Genomic DNA, 20,701 nt, shown 5'->3' on the forward strand with positions numbered 1-20,701 from the left:
ATGAATCTCAGAATATTAATCACATAAAATTGCAAACTATACAATGACATGTCTCCCCTTAAAAGGTTTCCACCAGAATTTGCTTTCCTTGCTACTACCACACTGTGCAAATATGCAACCTGTTCATATAGGGGTTTGGCAAATTAGCTTTCTTATCTCTCTGGCCAGCATGAAGCCTGCTGGTATTATGTATCTCTTCACTTGAAATGTACACCTTTGTGGAGTGTGGCATTTTCTTGCAGTCTTCTTTGTCCTCATTCATGGATTAGTGCTCTTGCACGCAGTGGAAGTTAGTGGAGTTTAGATATTGTTGGGGGGAGGGGGGTTAATATTTCCTGAAACACATTCATGACAAAGATAGAATATTAGTTATCTGCAGTGCATTGGTAGAGCCACAGCCTCACACTATACTAGAGTGGCATTCATTCCTGACATTTGCATGTTCTCCCTGTGATTGCATTGGCTTCTTCTGGATAATCCGATTTCTTCCCAAATTCCAAAAACATGTGGGTTGTAATTTAACTGGTCACTGAAAATATGGGATTATTGGGATAAACAAAATGGGATTAATGCGGGTGGATGTTTGGTCGACATGGATTTGCTGCATCAAAGGATCTGTTTCCGTGCTGTAATTTCTTCATAAAATGTAATCCTTGGAGTCCAGATATTATTGCAGCTAATCTGTTCTTTCAGTCTATCGTATCCTTCTTAAGGTCTGGTGCCCACATTGTTCACAGTAATCCAGTTGTGATCTTACTCTACTCTGTACAGCTGTAGAATAACTTCCAGACCTGCAAATATAATGCCAGCATCCTGTTAGCCTTCATGCTGTTATCAGTGGCATTTTAATGCTGTGCGTGACCATGGACCCCTCCAGTGTTTCTGGCTTTTTACCATTTGGAAAGTATCCTGTTCTATACTTTTAATCCATTTGTCATGCTTTTGTGTGTCCACACTCTATTAATATCACTACAATTGAATGCTATCTAAAAAGTCGATAATGGGAGGATTTGCTTCTTCAAGCTCATTGTTTGCCTCAAATGATTACACCAGAACCCCTCAAACCTTCAATGTCCTGCCATGCCAGTGGGGCATTCTATGGATGAAACAGGCACTGAGCCTGATTTTTAAACATCTTAGTCCTGAATTGTTCTCCGCATGGCAGTGCACTCGAGTTAGGGTTGTCAGACAGTGTATCTGGGGGGGGGGGGGGGGGCAACTGCCAAGGGCACTTGACTTAAACAACTGAAGAGATCTCCTTTAATTTTCTGTCAACAGCAAACAGATCTGTGACTTTCTATTCCATTGTCTTAAGTTGCTTACAAACTTTGTGAACGGTTTCAGTCTTGAAATGGATCCTTGTACTTTTAGCACCAAGACCTTTCAGCAGAATTAGGATAGAGAGAAAACATATAAGAAACAGCTGATGGAACTCAGCGGATCAGGAAGCATCAATGGAGGTATCGTGGGTACAATGCTGCTATCTACCAAATGCAATGTGGTTATTGCCAGTCGCATCTCCTAATCCACAAGCACCATCATCTACCATTTAGAAAGATGAGGGCAAGCATTAGGGCAGCACAGTTGCACAGCGGAATAGCTGCCTTACAATGCCAGACCCAGGTTCGATTCTGACTACATATACTGTCTGTCTGGAGTTTGTACGTTTTCCCTGGGCATTCTCCAGGTGCTCTGGTTTCCTCCCACACTCCAAAGACATATAGGCTTGTAGGTTAATCAGTGTTGGTTAAATTGTAAATTGGCCCTAGTGTGTAGGAAAGTGCAAGTGTAGTCAAGTCAAGTCAATTTTATTTGTATAGCACATTTAAACACAACCCACGTTGACCAAAGTGCTGTCCATCAGTGCAGGTATTAAAAAAGAACATACAATAGCACACAAACCTAACAACACAGACATAAACAGTTTACAGCGCCCCCTCAGAGGGCCTCAAACACTAGGGTGGTCGGCACGGACTTGGTTGGCCGAAGGGCCTGTTTCCATGCTGCATCTCTAAGATCTTAAGTCTAAAGTCATTCTATTACTTTAGTATTACCTTACTAAAAGAATGGTGGTTGCATTTATTAAACATAAACTTTCCCGACCTCAGAATGATACTGCAGGAGTTTATCAGGGCAGTGTAACAGCAAATGTAACATAACATTGAAGAATTTGAGGCTATCTCCTTCGGTAGAACCAAAAATAAGGCATTTGGTATATGTGAGAGATTGAGAATTGCTAATGTCCAGAGAAATACGGGTGTCCTTGTACACAAATCAAAAGTTAATGTACAGATACAGTAATTAATTAAAAAGCACAAGTGGAAGTGTTTGCAATTCTATGGATGTTTAACAATTTAATTTGTTGTTAGGTTTCACTTTTTACTCATTCAAAATTTATTGTCAATACTTCTATATTTTCAACCCTTCTATCATGCCAAGAATAGCAACCAATCCATCAATAATGTAATTCTTTAGATCTAAATTCTTAAATTTATTACCCAATAACATTGTGAGAGTCTATTCAAAGAAGGACTGCCACAGTTCAGAAAGTGGCTCTGCCATCTTCATAAGGGGAATTAAGAATATGGAAAATAGAAGGAATAGGCTATTCACTCCTCGTTCCTGCTTTGACATTTAATAAGGTCATGGGAGCTATTTAAATTGGCTTAATTTTCTTGCACTTACCTTGATTCTCTTAACCTCCATAAATTCATTGAATTCCATCTTGCATGATCTCTCAAAAATATTTCCACATCTTTCTTGGGTTAAAAGTTCCAAAGATCCACTGCTCTTTGGGTTAAAAAAATCTTCTCACCTCGGTCCTGAATGGCAAAAGCCTTTGTTTGAAACGGCGCGGCTGCAAGACACCCTAACGGGGAGAAATATCATCCCTGCATCTGTCATGTCAAGCCCCATAGGTATTTTTAAAATGTTTCAGTCAGCTCAATTCACACCCTGTAAACTACACAGGCCCATTTGCTTAATTTCTCCTCATTGGACAAATCCCCCATACGATCTGCGTACCAGCAATCAACCTGGTGAAACGTTTTTTACATTTCCTCTGTTGCAGACATATTCATTCTGCCAAAAGTCCAGCTTCAATATCACCAGGGCTTATTATAATATCAGTAATACATGTTTTCTCATGTGCTTAAATCCTCTTGTACTGGAAGAGCTAAAATATTGTTTGTCTCCCTATTACTTGCCATATTTGTACTTTTAGGGATTTGTATGCAAGCACACACAGATCCCACTCAATGTCAGCACTTTCAATGTGACCATTTAACAAATACTTTTTCATCTATTTTCTGAAAAAATTAATGACTTCACATTATGTTCAAACTGCCTGATCCTCACCCTTTCCATTAGCGTATCTCATCCCCTTGACGCATCTATGTATGCTCCTGTCAACTGCTACTGCCACACAGCTTTGTATTATCTGTAAACAGATATATTTTACTGGATTTCTCTTTTCATCCAAATCATGAACATAGATTATGAACAGTCCAATCATTGCAGCACACCACAGCCTCTCAAACAGAAATTACCCCTTTATTGCAACTCTGTTTTCTGATGATTGACTACAGCAGTATATTGCTCCCAATCCATGCCTTTTGATGACTTGAAGGGGAATTCTCTTCTGGCATCCGTCCATCTGCGGAAGATGATGGTGCGGCTTGGCATTGTCCTTCGTGGCGAGAGGGGGATTTTTCATCTGTGGTTGCATCCTCACTGTGCACAGCAAGGATGAAGTGTCCTCTCTATTTGATTTGGCCACTGAGCCTGGGCAGGTAAACGGGAATACAAACCTGCCCATTCCTACATGCACGAGGGATCAGCCGACCGTCTCTAGGGACGGTCCTGAGGCTCTCCTGAGCCTTACCCACAAGGCAGCGGGGTGCTATTTAACCCATAGTTGGGACCTGGTTGATGGACGTCAGGACATGTCCACACACCGGTGGGGCTGCACGTCGCATCTCTGGGGGCTAGAGTTCCTCTGAGATCCCCGTGCAGTTTAGCCTGGGACTGAAGGTGGCCCCAGTTACCATGTGTTGCCACGAGGAGGCATTGCGAGAGTCTTGATGATGCAGAGGTTATGTACTGGCAGGGGAGGCTTACGAACTCGGCTCCCTTTTTCACAAAAATTGCTAGCCAGCGGCATCTGGATTTATACCAGGGCACTAGACACATGCAACACCCTGTGGCTCATCAACCAAGGTTGAGGCTTTTGGTGTGTGCTAACCAGTCAGCAGAAAGGCAATACGTGATTACAGTTGATCCATTTACAGTGTATAGATACATGATAGGGGAATAACATTCCCTTTAATGCAATTACTGCAAGGTAAAGCCAGCAAAGTCCGATCAAAGATAGCCAGAGCTCTGGTCACCAAAGAGGTAGCTAGTAGTTCAGCACAGCTCTGGTTGTGGTAGGATGATTCAATTGCCTGGTAACAGCTGGGAAGAAACTGTCCCTGAATCTGGTGGTGTGCGTTTTCACACTTCTATACTCTTTGCCTGATGGGAGAGGGGAGACGAGGGAGTAGCCAGGATGTTACTCATCCTTGATTCTGCTGCTGGCCTTGCTGAGGCAGCGTGAGGTATAAATGGAGTCAATGGAAGGGAGGTTGGTTTGTGTGATGGTCTGGGCTGTGTCCACAATTTGCTGCAATTTATTGCAGACTTAGATGGAGCTGTTCCCAAACCAAGCTGTGATGCATCCTGATGTGAGAGAGAAGTAAAAAGGGTTAATTGATTTAAACTAAGGACCATGAGAAATAGCTGACCTGACTAAGAACCGCAAGAGTAAATAGTGACATTCCGAGGATAAGGGCAAAATATCCAAAGAACTAGGAGAGAGGGCAAGATGACCAGAGCACTAGGGGAGAGGGCATGAACTACTCTGTACTGCGCATGCTTAACGACCTAAATGAATATTGCAAGAACGCCCCGCATGACAAGATGCCTCATTTAAATGTACATGTGATGTATGATGTGGGAGGCAACGGGGGCGGTGACGGTAGATTGTGCACCTCAGTGCTCCGATTGGAAGGAGCCCGAAGGGGAGGAATTTAAGATATCACAATTGTACACAATTGTAATGTGAAGTGAATAAAAAGAAGGGATTTTCCCAACCTCGGTGTGTCTTGAGAGGGAAGGCACCCAACTCTGCAGACTTGCAAATAAAATACTTGTTTCTCTAGATTGTCTCGAGCATCGTAATTGTGAGCACTCACATTTGCATCTCACACTGATAAAATGCTTTCTATGGGACATCTATAGAAGTTGGTGAGAGTTGTGGGGGACATGCCAAACATCTTAAGCCTTCAGGAAGTAGAGGCGTTGGTGTGCTTACTTGGTCGTTGCTTCAAAATGGGTGGTCCAGGAGAAGTTGTTGGTGATATTGACTCCCAGGAATTTGAAGTTTTCAACCGTCTCTACTTCGGCACCGTCAATGTAAACTGGGGTGTGTGTACAGCTTCGCTTCCTGAAGTCGATCACTATCTCCTCTGTCTTGCTGACATTGCGAGAAAGGTTGTTGTCTCGACACCAGGACACGAGGTTCTCAATCTCCTTCCTGTACTCTGTCTCATCATTATTTGATATCCGCCCCACAATGGCGGTGCCGTCTGCAAATTTGAAAATTTAATTAGGTTTGTACATGGCTGCACAGTCGTGCGTGTACAAGGAGTAAAGAAGGGGCCTCAGAACACATCCTTGCAGAGCCCCCATGTTGAGGATTGTCGTGGAGGATGATTTGGCCCCTATCCTCACTGATTGGGGTCTGTTGGTCAGGAACTCGAGTATCCAGTTGCAGAGATGAGTGATGACACCAAGCCTCATGAGTTTGATGATAAGCTTGGATGGTCTAATGGTATTAAAGGCTATGAATCGAAGTCTAATTTAGGTGCTCTCTTATTCAGGTGTTCTTGGGATAAGTGTAGGACTACGGCGATGGCATCGTCCGTGGACCTGTTGTGGTGGTAGGCAAACTACAGTGGGTTATGGCTGCTGGTTAGACTGGATTTAATGCATTCCATAACAAGCCTCTCAAAACATTTCATGATGGTAGCTGTCAAGGCCAGTGGACGGTAGTCGTTTAGGCATGAGGCCTTGGATTTCTTTGGCTCTGGGATGAAGGTGGTCTTCCTGAAGCAGGTGGGTACCTCAGAACGGAGTAGGGGGAGGTTAAAGATGTCCACGGATACTCAGCTAACTGGTCTGCGCAGCTACTAAGGACACAGCCAGGAATCCTGTCTGGCCCAGTTGTTTTTCGTAGTTTTACCCTCAGGAAGGCCGATCTAACTCTGCTACAGTCACCCTGGGGAGAGACACACCTCTGAAGGGCCAGGTGTCACCGCCCTGTTGCCATTTTGCTCGAAGCGAGCACACAAAGCATTCAGTTCATCGGGTAGGGTTACATTATAACCAATGATGTTGCCTGACCTTGCATTGCAGCCAGTTATCTTATTCAGACCTTGCCACATCTCCGTGTGCCCGAGTGATTATACTTTGACTCCAGTTTGCCCCCGGTATTCCCTCTTGGCATCCTTGATAGTAGACAATAGACAATAGGTGCAGGAGGAGGCTATTCGGCCCTTCGAGCCAGCACCGCCATTCAATGTGATCATGGCTGATCATTCTCAATCAGTACCCCGTTCCTGCCTTCTCCCCATACCCCCTGACTCCGCTATCCTTAAGAGCTCTATCTAGCTCTCTCTTGAATGCATTCAGAGAATTGGCCTCCACTGCCTTCTGAGGCAGAGAATACCACAGAATTTAGAAGGATGAGAGGGGATCTTATCGAAACATATAAGATTATTAAGGGGTTGGATACGTTAGAGGCAGGAAACATGTTCCCAATGTTGGGGGATTCCAGAACCAGGGGCCACAGTTTAACAATAAGGGGTAGGCCATTTAGAATGGAGATGAGGAAAATCTTTTTCAGTCAGAGAGTTGTAAATCTGTGGAATTCACTGCCTCAGAAGGCAGTGGAGGCCAATTCTCTGAATGCATTCAAGAGAGAGCTAGATAGAGCTCTTAAGGATAGCGGAGTCAGGAGGTATGGGGAGAAGGCAGGAACGGGGTACTGAATGAGAATGATCAGCCATGATCACATTGAATGGTGGTGCTGGCTCGAAGGGGCGAATGGCCTACTCCTGCACCTATTGTCTATTGTCATTCGTGTCCGTTGACCAGCATTTCACAACTCTCTGTACCAATTATTCATTTGGTTTGCCATTGCACATAGAGTCATGGAGTCATAGAGTGATACAGTGTGGAAACAGGCCCTTCGGCTCAACTTGTTCCACACCGGCCAACTTGTTCCACAGTGTCCCAGCTGCACTTCTCCCACCAGCCTGTGCTTGGTCCATATCCCTCCAAACCTGTCCAATCCATGTACCCATCTAACGGTTTCTTAAACGCTGGGATAGTCCCAGCCTCAACCACCTCATCTGGCAGCTTGTTCCATACACCCATCACCCTTTGTGTGAAAAAGTTACCCCTCAGATTCCTATTAAAACAAAATATTTTTTTCTTTGTGTTGTAAAAAGTATTTCTGTTCAATAATCTTTCTATAAATAGCAGAATATACTCGTGATAGGCCTGACATTGTACATGTAGTCCAAGAACTACAGACTGTTGGAGATAATAGTCGTTTTTCACACATATATGTAGCGCATACTTTTTTTGCTGACAAGTTGCATTATGCGCCATATTATGAATTTTGATGTAAAATTCAGAATTTTGGACATCAAAATTCAGAATTTGTAAAATCAAATGTTGGGAGATCTGAACATGACATCCCAACTTCTATACTCTATACTCTGACTGATGAAGGCCAATGTGCCAAAAGCCTTTTTGACCACCGTATCTACCTGCGACTCGACCTTTAAGGAACCATGCACCTGCACTCCTCGATCCCTCTGCTCTACAACACTCCCCAGAGCCCTTGTTAGACATCCCAACATGCATCACTCACACTTCTCTGTATTAAATTCCATCAATCATTCCTCCGCCCACCTGGCCAATCGATCCAGATCGTGCTGCAATCTTTCACAACCATCTTCACTATCTGCAAAACCACCCACTTTTGTATCATCAGCAAACTTGCTAATTTTGCCCTGTATGTTCTCATCCAAATCATTGATGTAAATGACAAACAGTAACGGGCCCAGCACCGAACCCTGAGGCACACCACTAGTCACAGGCATCCAGTCTGAGAAGCTACTTTCCACCATCACCCTCTGCTTCCTTCCATGGAGCCAATTTGCTATCCATTCAGCATTCTCTCCTTGGATCCCATGCGATCTAACCTTCCAGAGCAGCCTACCATGTGGAACCTTGTCAAATGCCTTACTGAAATCCTTGTATACAACATCTACAGCTCTGCCCTCATTGACCTTTTTGGTCACATCTTCAAAAAACTCAAATCAAATTTGTGAGACACGACCTCCCATGTACATGCTGACTATCCCTAATCAGCTCTTGCCCTTCCAAATGCCTGTATTACCTATCCCTCAGAATATTCTCTATGTCGATTAAGGTGGCTCCAAGATTATTTTTGTTATATGTGCTTCAAATTTCTTAATTTGTACAATGCCGCTACATAAGCTAGACTGTTTTGGGACATATAGGTGGGCCATCAATGTTTCTTCCTCGTGCTGTTCGTTAGTTCCGCCCAAAACACGGTAGCGCAGCGGTAGAGTTGCTGCTTTACAGCGAATGCAGCGCCGGAGACTCAGGTTCGATCCTGACTACGGGTGCTGCACTGTAAGGAGTTTGTACGTTCTCCCCGTGACCTGCGTGGGTTTTCTCCGAGATCTTCGGTTTCCTCCCACACTCCAAAGACGTACAGGTATGTAGGTTAATTGGCTGGGTAAATGTAAAAATTGTCCCTAGTAGGTGTAGGATAGTGTTAATGTACGGGGATCACTGGGCGGCACGGACTTGGAGGGCCGAAAAGGCCTGTTTCCGGCTGTATATATATGATATGATATGAAAACAGCTCTACTCAGATTTTCTGAATTCAGATCTTTTTCTCACTAATGGTTTTATCCCATCTTTTATCATTACAGTTGCTCTTTTTCTATTTTGTCTATTTCTACTGGTTTGACGTGGGGAAATGTTACATCTTTATCTTTTCGATACTTTTATACATTGTTGCTCATTTCTGTAGAGAGATGTTACACTGTAAAGGAAATTGTGCTTCTTTCTTTCGAAAGAGTAGCTAGATCAGAGAAGTCTCTATTGCTATTGCAGCGCTGCACAAGTATGGGCTAAAGTAAATCTTTGGAAATAGAACTATAAAATATATGAATAGCATTAGTTGAAGTCTTTAGGTAAAGGCAACTGATTAAAAAGGGAAGAACCCTGTGGTGTGAACATGTAATTACATGTTCACTCCATGGACTATGATTGTGAAACAGATGGAAGCTTTTTTGAGTTAAATAGTAAAAGCCAGTATTTTGCAATGTGTTGAGATTAGAAAAGCACAGGTAATTAATTCAATATGTTTTAGTTTATAGTTGGCATTATTTCTGTTATTCATGCCAAATAGAAGTAGAGGTCTTGTTTTATGTAGCTTTTCTGTGTACCGTAAATCCACGTGAGTGCAATTGTTATTGCCTCAAACAGTGACTTTTGTACAGTTAGGTTTTTTAAACAGTAAATAAACAGAAGAATATAATGCTTTTCCTCAATGCTGCAGTTGGAGTACAATTGCATAGCTTCAGATTTTGTGCTTAACAGTGAAGATACCTAGTATTATGCTAGCAACTATCGCAGAGGTTTACTTGGCTTTTGCATGCCAATTTACAGTTATGGGGAGTCTAGTACAACATGACGTCTCTTACGGGGATCCAAGTACATTTTGAACAGGATAAGAAATAGCATGCTTCTTCAAACAATCAGATTGAAGAATTCTCATTGAGGCATTCAAACCGATCGAGGAAGAGTTAACTGGAATTTCATTTGATGCTTAATAGGGTGTTTGGTAGTAATTACAATTATTGTGCATTTACTTTGCCTTGTAGGTGCAGACCATAACTTGTTGTAGCATATTTAGTGGATATCTCATAGATGAGGATTGCAACTCCATTGTCTTAATGTGTGGATATTGAACCTCTTGTCAAAGTCTCAATGTTACAAAGGTTCAGGAAGGGGAACAAATTAGATAACACAATCTGATTTCCACATTTGATTGTACTATCCAGAATGTTGAAAATTAATGGTATGTGCTGAAAGTCCCTTATAACCTTACAACATAAGCTGGATTCTAGATTTAATGGATGTTTACTAATTACTTAGCCGTGTGCAGTTTTGAGGAAGGATATTCTTGCTATGGAGGGCGTGCAGCGTAGGTTCACTAGGTTAATTCCCGGAATGGCGGGACTGTCGTATGTTGAAAGGCTGGAGCGATTGGGCTTGTATACACTGGAATTTAGAAGGATGAGGGGGGATCTTATTGAAACATATAAGATAATTAGGGGATTGGACATATTAGAGGCAGGAAACATGTTCCCAATGTTGGGGGAGTCCAGAACAAGGGGCCACAGTTTAAGAATAAGGGGTAGGCCATTTAGAACGGAGATGAGGAAGAACTTTTTCAGTCAGAGAGTGGTGAAGGTGTGGAATTCTCTGCCTCAGAAGGCAGTGGAGGCCAGTTCGTTGGATGCTTTCAAGAGAGAGCTGGATAGAGCTCTTAAGGATAGCGGAGTGAGGGGGTATGGGGAGAAGGCAGGAACGGGGTACTGATTGATAGTGATCAGCCATGATCGCATTGAATGGCGGTGCTGGCTCGAAGGGCTGAATGGCCTACTCCTGCACCTATTGTCTATTGTCTATTGTTATCCCAAACCAAGGAATGCTGCTTCACTGGGGCAACTAAAACAGTTTGTTGGTAAGCAAATTTGGATCATCCCTTCAAAGTGAACTCACTGGATGTCCAGGAAGTACGAGTGAAGTGTGGGCTTCAATCATTCTTTCAGTGCGTTAGTGTGTTCCAGAATGTGTCACCCAAACATACTTGTCATTTAGGTTTGCTCTGCCACCAGAATATGGAGTTAAGATGCATGGGATTACAGACAGTAAGTGAAGTTAAAAGCCTAGCTTTTAACACAATACAGATGCTCCTCGACTTATGATGCTTCGACTTACGATATTTCAACTTTACAATGGTGCGCAGCGGTAGAGTTGCTGTCTTACAGCGAATGCAGCACCGGAGACCAGGGTTCGATCCTGACTACGGGTGCTGTCTGCACAGTGTTTGTATGTTCCCCCTGTGACCTGCGTGGGTTTTCTCTGAGATCTTCGGTTTCCTCCCACACTCCAAAGATGTACAGGTATGTAGGTTAATTGGCTTGGTGTATGTGTAAATTGTCCCTAGTGGGTATAGGATAGTGTTGATGTGCGGGGATCGCTGGTCGGCGCAGACCCGGTGGGCCGAAAGGGCCTGTTTCCGCGTTGTATCTCTAAACTAAACTAAACTAAATGGCAGCGAGCTGCAGCTCCCAGTCAGCCACGCAATCAGGTGTATTAAATGCATTTTTGACTTACGATACTTTCGATTTACATCGAAAATAACCCCCATCGTAAGTTGAGGAGCATCTGTACAGCCAATGGATTTTTGGAATGAAATAATTGTGACTAGAAATTGGCTGTCTATATCATACATTGTCATGCATATGTCATACAGTTAAAGCATGATTTTAGGCAGTGTATAAACCAAGAATATAAAACGTTTTGTAAATTCTAAAGCAGGTGAATAAAAATGAACAATACTAAAACAGTAGATAGACACAAAAAGCTAGAGTAACTCAGTGGGACAGGCAGCATCTCTGGAGAGACGTTTCGGGTCGAGATCCTTCTTCAGACTGACCCGGAACGTCACCCATTCCTTCTCTCCATAGATCTGCCTGACCTGCTGAGTTGCTCCAGCTTTTTGTGTCTATCTTCAGTTTAAACCAGCATCTGCAGTTCCTTCCTACATAATACCAAGACAGTAGTTGGGAAACAAAATGAGAGGAGGTAGAAATACTGTTGTAATTAATTTCATCCTCTAATCGTTCTGAATTTGATGCGAAAAGCTATGATAGACCTTCAATTCATTCATGCAAAATTTCCAGTTACACCATGAATTCTGGCACCAAAGACTCTTAAAATAAATAATTTTACTTGGAAAGCATGGATATCCTTTTCAGTTTGAAGAGAGATGAAGAAGGGTCTCGACCCGAAACACCACCCATTCCTTCTCTCCAGAGATACACCAGCATTTTTTGTCTATCTTCGGTCAATAATCTTAGATCAAAATTTGCAGAGTTAAACAATGGTAATACTTTTGATATATGTGAGTAAATGCAAAACTTCAAATATTCTAATTTAACTCATTCGCTTTGATAAGTGTATTTCAAATAGGATGTCATATTTTGCAAGTATTTGTGTGAAGTAGTCTTCACATAAACAATTTATTACTGTTGCAACATCATAGAAAATTTCAATAAATGAGGGTGAAAACTATATTGCTAGAATATTAGCTAGACTTTCTGTACTAAGCTTCACCACAGGAGATTTTTTGAAATGAGAGTGGAATGTTCCCCATACAGAGTGGATCACTTGCATATTCATGGCATATTTGTACATACACAATTTAAACTCAACAAGAATTGATTTAAATGCTTGAAGTGTTTTATACAATTTTAACATTAGAGTCTGCACCGTGGCCACAGTTACAACTCTTCATGAAGAGGCACACAATTTTTGAGATACTTTGCAGGGATTGTGTTCTGTATTTCATTTATGATATCAAAATGCCTCACGTATGTATCTAAATTACCGTACCATTACCCAAGTGGAAGGTAGCAGCAGTTTTTAGATTTATGGTCTAATGTTCTACTTCCTTCTATTGCTCTGAATTGTATCATAATTTGAGAGCACCATGGGATTATTTTGCACACCGGCCAAGTTTCCAGCACTCTTTATAGGACAGGAAAAGAGCTGACCCAACGCAATTTAAATTGCCTTATAATACATCCCAAACCACTCTTCTGCACATGCACTAAAGTGGTAAGGTGTTAGCTTTGGCTCAGTGGTAGCACCTTCAAAAAAATTTGATCATTCAAGCCCACTCCAGAGAATTAAGCACATATTGCAGACTGACATTTCCATGAAGTATTGAGAGAACGCTACACAGCCAAAAGTGCCATATTTCAGATAAAAATGTTAAACCTCGGTCCTTCCTATTCTCTTGGGTGAACTTAAAAGATCTTATGATGTTATTCAAAGAAGAGATAGATAGTTTAGTTTAGAGACGCAGCATGTAAATAGGCCCTTCTATCCACCGAGTCCACACCAACCATTCACGCCAGGTCTATGTTATCCCAGTTTCACATGCACTCCCTATGCTCTTGAGGCAATTTACAGAGGCCCATTAACCTACAAACCCAGATGTTTTGGAGATGTGAGAGGGAATTGGAGAACCTGGAGGAAACCCATACGGTCACAGGGAGAGCATGCAAACTCCACGTGGAACAAAAATGATTAAAAACAAGAGGTTAGAGTCATAAGCCTTTTGGCCCAACATGCCCAAGCCGACCAAGATGCCCCAACTACACTAGTCCCACCTGCCTGCGTTTAGCCCATATCTCTGTCAACCTTTCCTATCCATATACCTGTCCAAATGTTGTTATAATACCTGACTCAAGTACTTCCTCTAGCAGCACGTTCCATATACCCACCACCTCCTGGGTGGAAAAAGTTTCCCCTGAGGTTCCTATTAAATGGGCAGGTACATGGAGAGAAAAAAGTTTAGAAGAATATGGGCCAAACACAGGCAAGTGGGACCAGTGTAGAGGGGCCAACTTGGTCAGTGTGGGCAAGTTTGGCTGAAGGGCTTGTTTCCAATGCTTTGACTAAATCTTTCCCATCTCATCTTAAATCTATGCTGTCTGGTTTTTAATTACCCTACTCTTGGTAAAAGACTCTGTGCATTCACCGTATCTATTCCCCTCATACACCTCTGTAAAATCACCCCTCGGCCTCCTGCGCTCCAAGGAACTACATTTTGAAATCTCCAGTTGCTGTTTATCAGCAGGTTATTTAATCATTTTTCACATTATTCTTTGTCCAGTCTTGCTGCATGTAACCTAGCTCCCGTGTTTGCCAATGTTGCATTTCTTCTTTTCAAAACTTATTCATCAATTGTGAGATAAATTGGATTATGCTAACATGAAATATCATAATTCAAGGCTTCTTCATCAATCCAGTACCTCATCTGTTTATGTAAAGAGAACATTTCTTCTCCACAACACTGAAATCCATATAATAATATTATTCTCGAGTTGTAGCTAAGCCACACTTGGAAAACTGTATACAGATATAATAATAATAATAATAATGCATTACATTTATATAGCGCTTTACATATACTCAAAGACGCTTTACAGGGATTTAGAGAACATAGGGAAGTGAATAAATAGATAAATAAGTAAACGAACAGAGAAAGGAGACAGAAGGTGAGGTGACCTTCAGTGGTTGAAGGCAGTACTGAACAGGTGAGACTTCAGTGATATTTTGAATGTGGTGAGTGTGGAGGAGTCTCTGACGGTTTGGGGTAGTGAGTTCCATAGGGTGGGAGCAGCGATGGAGAAAGCCCTGTCCCCCCAGGATCTGAGTTTGGTCCGGATGTGGGGGGATAGGAGATTGGCAGCAGCAGAACGGAGGGTGCAGGTGGGAGTGTGCCTGTGGAGGAGGTCGGTCAGGTAGGATGGGGCCAGGTTATGGAGGGCTTTGTAGGTCATGAGGAGGATTTTGTACTGGATTCTCTGGGGGATGGGGAGCCAGTGGAGTTTGTAAAGGACGGGGGTGATATGGTCACGGATCGGGGTGTGGGTGAGTAGACGGGCAGCGGAGTTTTGAATGTATTGAAGTTTACTGATGATTTTTGAGGGTGCGCCATAGAGGAGGCTGTTGCAGTAGTCCAGACGGGAGGTGATGAAGGCGTGGATGAGGGTTTCTGCAGCTGTGGAGGAGAGGCATGGATGGAGACGGGCAATGTTTTTGAGGTGGAAGAAGGCTGTCTTTGTGATGTGTTTGATGTGTTTGCGAAGGAGAGGGTTTGATCAAAGATGATTCCAAGATTCCGGATGTGAGGGGAGGTGGATACTGGGAGACCATCAATATTGAGGATGAAGTTTTGGGTGGATTTGGTGAGCGTTTTTGGACCAAAGATGATGATTTCAGATTTGTTGCAGTTGAGTTTGAGGAAATTTGATTGAAGCCAAGATTTTATTTCAATGATGCAGTTTGTCAGTGTAGAGTGTGTGGTGGTGGAGATTGACTTGGTGGAGATGAGGAGCTGGATATCATCGGCGAAGCAGTGGAAGTTGAGACCATGACGGCGGATTAATTGACCAAGGGGGAACAGGTAGAGGATGAAGAGGAGGGGGCCAAGGACTGAGCCTTGGGGGACACCTTGGGGGAGGGGAGCGGTGGGGGATTTACAGTTGTTAATGGAGATGAACTGGTGCCTGTCAGAGAGGTAAGATTTGAACCAGGATAGGGCTGTGCCGGTGATGTTAAAGGAGGTTTCAAGTCGGGTGAGGAGAATGGAGTGATTTATGGTGTCAAAGGCGGCGCTGAGGTCAAGTAGGATGAGGATGTTGAGGTTGCCAGCGTCGGAGGAGAGGAAAAGGTCGTTTGTGATTTTGAGGAGCGCAGTTTCAGTACAGTGGCAATGGTGGCAGTACAATGGTGGCAGTACAAAGCTGATTGACCAAGTTAATTTCTGCGATGAGACTGTTGTCCTGTCAAAAGAAGCTGGACAATTTGGATCTGAATTCCTTTGGAGTTTAAAAGAATGAGAGGTTATCTTATTCAAACATGTAAGATCCTAAAGGATCTTAAAGGATCTTGACAAATTAAGCATGAGACGCTTTCAATGGCTTATTTTGTAGCCAGGATACATAGCTACAAAATAAGGAGCCAGATATTTAAAAATAGGATGCATAAACATTTCTTCTGAGGGTATTCACTCTCTGGGATTCTCTGGCCTAGGGGGTGTTGAAGGCTAGGTCACAAGATATATTTAAAGTGAAGATAGAGATTTGAAAGATTGAGGGTTATAGAGAATTGGCATAAAAGAAGGGTTGAGACCCACTATTCCCTGTAAGAAAAAACTGCCCTGGAGGTTCAGAGCATTGGGAAACACGAGAAATAGATTGGTTTAGCAGGTACCTCACAGGATAATTCAGGTGGTAGTGATTACTATTGTGCAAAGATAGAAGACATGAACATTGAGTGCATGAATGTGAAAGAATCTACAATGCAGTCGACAACAAGTTAAGGGTGGATGATGATTAAAGAAAGAAACTGGTACGAAGGAGTGGAATGTGAAAATAGAGACCTTGAAGTGATGCAAAAGTATAAATCAGGAGCAATTCTAAGGATTACTGTTCAAAAGTAAAATATTTTAATAAAATAATTATTTAAGTACTTGGTTTCATCTGAAAATATCTGGATACTGCTTGAATTTATGGTAATAAATAAAGGCACATGTTTCTAATAGCTACATTATTTTTGTTTATAGTTCTAGACTTCTAAGCAGCTGCTTGGAACTCATTCTTCTAGATGATTTTATTGCTGAGAAAATTAAATGCTTATGTAAATATTGTTTTTGTGCAGTGAAGAGCTACGCAGGGAATCACGTCAGTTAAAACGGGAACCTTTGGCAGCCAAACTGAAAAAGACAGACGTTCCTGAAGAAGAAACTGAATCAAAAGGTAAAAATTAAAAATATAATTACATAAAACATTTAGGTTTTTATAATGGATAGTTCAGAAGTAGGTAAACAAAAATTAGATGGAGCAAAGGATAAACTGGTGGAGGAACTCAGCAGGTCAACGGCATTTGTGCAGACAAAGGGATGGTGATGTTTTGGGTCAAGATCCTACATCAGAACTGAGACTGTAGTGTGGAGATGACCATTATAAAGAGATGAGATGGAGGGGCGGGTCAGGGTTTGGCCGGAATAACTGAAATCAGGTGAAGACGAGAGGCAGACTGAGCCAGAGAGGGAAGAGGAGGAATGGAGTTAGAAGATGGCATAAAGGGTGATAAGTTGAAAGAGAAGGAATGGAGGTGGAGACTGGTTGGAAGGTGATAAATGGAAACGAGACTAGATGTAGAATCTGATAAGTAAGGAAAGTGATGAGTGGAACCAGGTAAGCATGGGATGATGCTAATTGGGGGGAGGAATAGGAGAACCAGAAGGTATAGTGTGTGGGTGACAGGCAGATGGAACCAGGTGGGGAATGAAATCAGGTGAAGGATGGGGGTAACCAGAGGGAGAGAGTAGGGAACAAAGGGAGTGTGGATTACCTGAAGTTGAAAAATTGAATGTCCATTAGGGCTGTAGACTACCCGGGCGGAATACGGGGTGCTGTTTAATGTAAGTTTGGTTTCACCCTGGCAGTGGAGAAAGCAGAGGACCAACAGGTCGCTGTAGGAACAGGAACGAGAGTTCAAAAGACATACTGCTTGTCAGGTAGACCATTGTGGATGGAGTATGGGTGTTCCACAAAACAGTTACATAGTTCACGCTTGGTCTTGCTGATGTAGAGGAGGTTATGTCGAGAGCACTGAATGCAATAGGCAAGGTTGGAGGAGATGCATGTGAATCTTCGACATTGTAGGGAATGTTTGGGTCCCTTGATGGTGATGAGAAATGAGTTGTCGGGACAAGTGTTGCACCCCCTCAGCAGAAAGTGCCAGGGAGCAGGTAGAGATGAACAAACCAGGGAGTAGTCCCTGCGGAAAGCAAAAAGAGGCATGATGGGGAAGATATAATTGTTGGGGTGATATGCTGGATGTGAAGGCTGCTCGCGTGATAAGTGAGTAGCAAGGAAACTCGATCGCTATTCTGCCTGAGTGGAATGCCCGGAATTCCTGGGTGGAATTCCCAGTCTGGGAAATGGAGGAAATAAGAGTGAGAACTCCATCAACCATAGCAGAGGGGAAATCATGTTTCCTGGAGATAGAGGACATTCCAGATGTCCTGGTGCCGAAAGCCTCATCTTGAGAACAGATGCAGTAGAGACAGCCAAATTGATAAAGAGGGATGGAATCCCTTACAAGGAGGTGCTATAATCAAGGTACTGGCTGGGAGATGCAGGTAAGATGAGTTCCTCCAGCAGTTTTTTTTCCCTTCAGATTCCAGCATCAATATTCTCTTAGATCTCCCAAATAATTTCGCACCTGTAACTCAGTTGGGTTAGCGACTACATCTAAACAGGCCTGGTGCTTCTTACCATGTTCTTGCCAGAGAGTTGAAATCTAACAAATAAATTAAGCAAATTGGAAACTGTCCAACAATAGTTCATTCCATTCACAGGCCATGCTGCCCTTAATTTTGCAGTTATTTATCGGCATTGTCTGTAATTTAGTCTTTAGTTTTGTTCACGATGTGCCCTGCTTATTTGCTGCTGAATGTTCTCTCTAGCTTATTGACTAATATCTTTGATAACATATTATATGGCGAAAGTTGATAATGCAAACAGACCCAGTGGCTTCCTGTTTTACCAACTTACTAAAGTATTGCTACGCCTCCTGCTTAATTTTATCAATGTCTGTTCTCCAGCCCCTTGAATAATGTTCTTTGAAACATTATGCACACGCAATTCTGTTATAACGTGATAGATGTGTTCCTAAGAAACATCATGTTATAGAAAACTGCTTTACAAAACCTGTTGTGGTGTTATGCAAACTGTAATGGGTCGAGGCTCTTGAGGTAGGAATTGATATGCGCCATAACCAACCTCCCAAAGCACTTCATCACCATGGACGTTAGTGCCACCAGTCGATAGTCGTTGAGGCAGGTCACCTTGCTCTTCTTGGGCACCGTTATTATTGATGCCCTCTTAAAGCAGGTGGGAATCTCAGACCTCAGTAATGAGAGGTTGAAAATGTCCACAAAAACTACAGCCAGTTGGTCTGCACAGGTTTTAAAAACTTGACCGGGTGTACCATCAGGTCCAGACGCTTTCTGAGGGTTCACCCCCCTGAAGGATCTTCTGACGTCGGCCTCTGTGACTGTGACTGTGTAATACAGTGGGGTCTCCGGATGCCACATCAGTGTTCTCCCTATCATGTCTGCCATGTCTGCGTATCATGAAGAGTTGACCATGAGGCAGACGACCCTGCCTCCTCCTTTCCCCGATGCCTGTGTTTGGTCCATACGATGGATGGAGAAACCTTCAGGTTGGACGGCTGAGTCTGGGGACCAGGGGGCAAGCCATGTCTCCATGATACAGAGCACACAGCATTCCCTCTGTTCCCTTTGATAAAGCAGCCTTGACCATAAGTCCTCCATTTTATTTTCCAGTGATTGTACATTGGCTAGTAGGATGGTAGGGAGAGGGGGTCGTAGTCCCCTGCACTTCGGTCTGACTTGTAGTCCTGCCCGTTGGCCACATTCCAATGGTTTCAAAGGTCTGTTTATTGTCACGTGTACCAATTAAGGTGCAGTGAAACACGATTACCATATAGCCATATTAAAAACAGCAACAAGACACACCACTACATAAAAGTTAACATAAACATTCACCACAGCGGATTCCACAACATTCCTCACTGTGATGGAAGGCAATAAAGTCTAAACTTCTTCCCTCATTTCCGGACACAATGCAGGCCTTCCCGGTGTTTCCAGGTACTGTACTTACTGTTCTTGCGATCCTCCTGTGATCGGGTATTCCCTTACAGTCGGCAGCTCTGTTGCTGTCAGTAGATCCCAACAGCGCTTATGCGTTTAAATGCATTAACAGCTTGTTAGTTACAGCACTGATTTGCGCTGTTTCTTTTATACAGGTAAGCTCAGAACTACTATGTTTGATGATTTCTGCTGTGCTGCTTGCAACATGTCACCACAGACAGAATTAATTTTTTTTGACGTGGAAGGAAACTGAAGATTTGAAGCAAAAAGCACGGTAATACAAGGCAAACATGCAGACTCTACTCAGAGAGCATCTGATATCAGAATCAAACCTGGAATATTGGTGCTGTACAGCAGCAGCATTAACTGGCATGTTATTGTCCCATGCCAACATGAGTTTTGAAATTGAAGATTATGGGGAGGTGGCTGTAGAGATATTAGATGCACAGACTGTCAACTTTCAAATTTCCATTGATTCTAGAATTGTTCCCACAGCTTAGAAGATGTCAGTATTTGAGAAAGAAAAAAAGAGAAAATGAGAAATGACCGATTGTTAGCATGTGCAAGTGATCCTCTGCCTAACCTGAAAGGACTGTCGGGTTCCCCGGACAGAGTCGAGGGAGGAGGTATAGGGACAGGTGTTGCATCTCCTGCGATTGCAGTGGAAGGTACCTGGGGAGGGAGTGGTTTGGGTGGGAAGGATTGAGTTAACCAGGGAGTTGCAGAGGTAATGGTCTCTGCGGAAGGTGGAAAGGGGTGGAGATGGGAAAATGTGGCTTGTGGTGGGATCCTGTTGGAGGTGGCGGACATTTTGGAGGATTATGTGTTGTATGCGACGGCTGATGGGGTGGTAGGTAAGGACTAGGGGGACTGTCTCTGTTGCAACAAGGGGGAGGGGCAGCAAGGGTAGAGCTGTGGGGTACCGAAGAGACACGAGTGAGGGCCTCATCTATGATGGTAGAGGGGAACTCCCGTTCGCTAAAGAATGAGGACATCTAG

General features: G+C 43.1%; 1 protein-coding gene across 1 annotated transcript in view; it reads left to right on the forward strand.

Moving 5' to 3' along the window:
- The first annotated feature begins 16,348 nt into the window (after positions 1-16,348).
- Positions 16,349-20,701, forward strand: part of cwc27 (CWC27 spliceosome associated cyclophilin) — a 74,735-nt gene continuing 70,382 nt past the window's right edge. The window contains exons 1-2 of the mRNA XM_078416941.1: positions 16,349-16,455; positions 16,678-16,775. Of these exons, the coding sequence (XP_078273067.1) occupies positions 16,349-16,455; positions 16,678-16,775 (205 nt within the window). The remainder of the gene's footprint in view (positions 16,456-16,677; positions 16,776-20,701) is intronic.

Source organism: Rhinoraja longicauda, chromosome 1 (assembly GCF_053455715.1).
Source record: "Rhinoraja longicauda isolate Sanriku21f chromosome 1, sRhiLon1.1, whole genome shotgun sequence".
NCBI classification, from domain to species: Eukaryota; Metazoa; Chordata; class Chondrichthyes; order Rajiformes; family Arhynchobatidae; genus Rhinoraja; species Rhinoraja longicauda.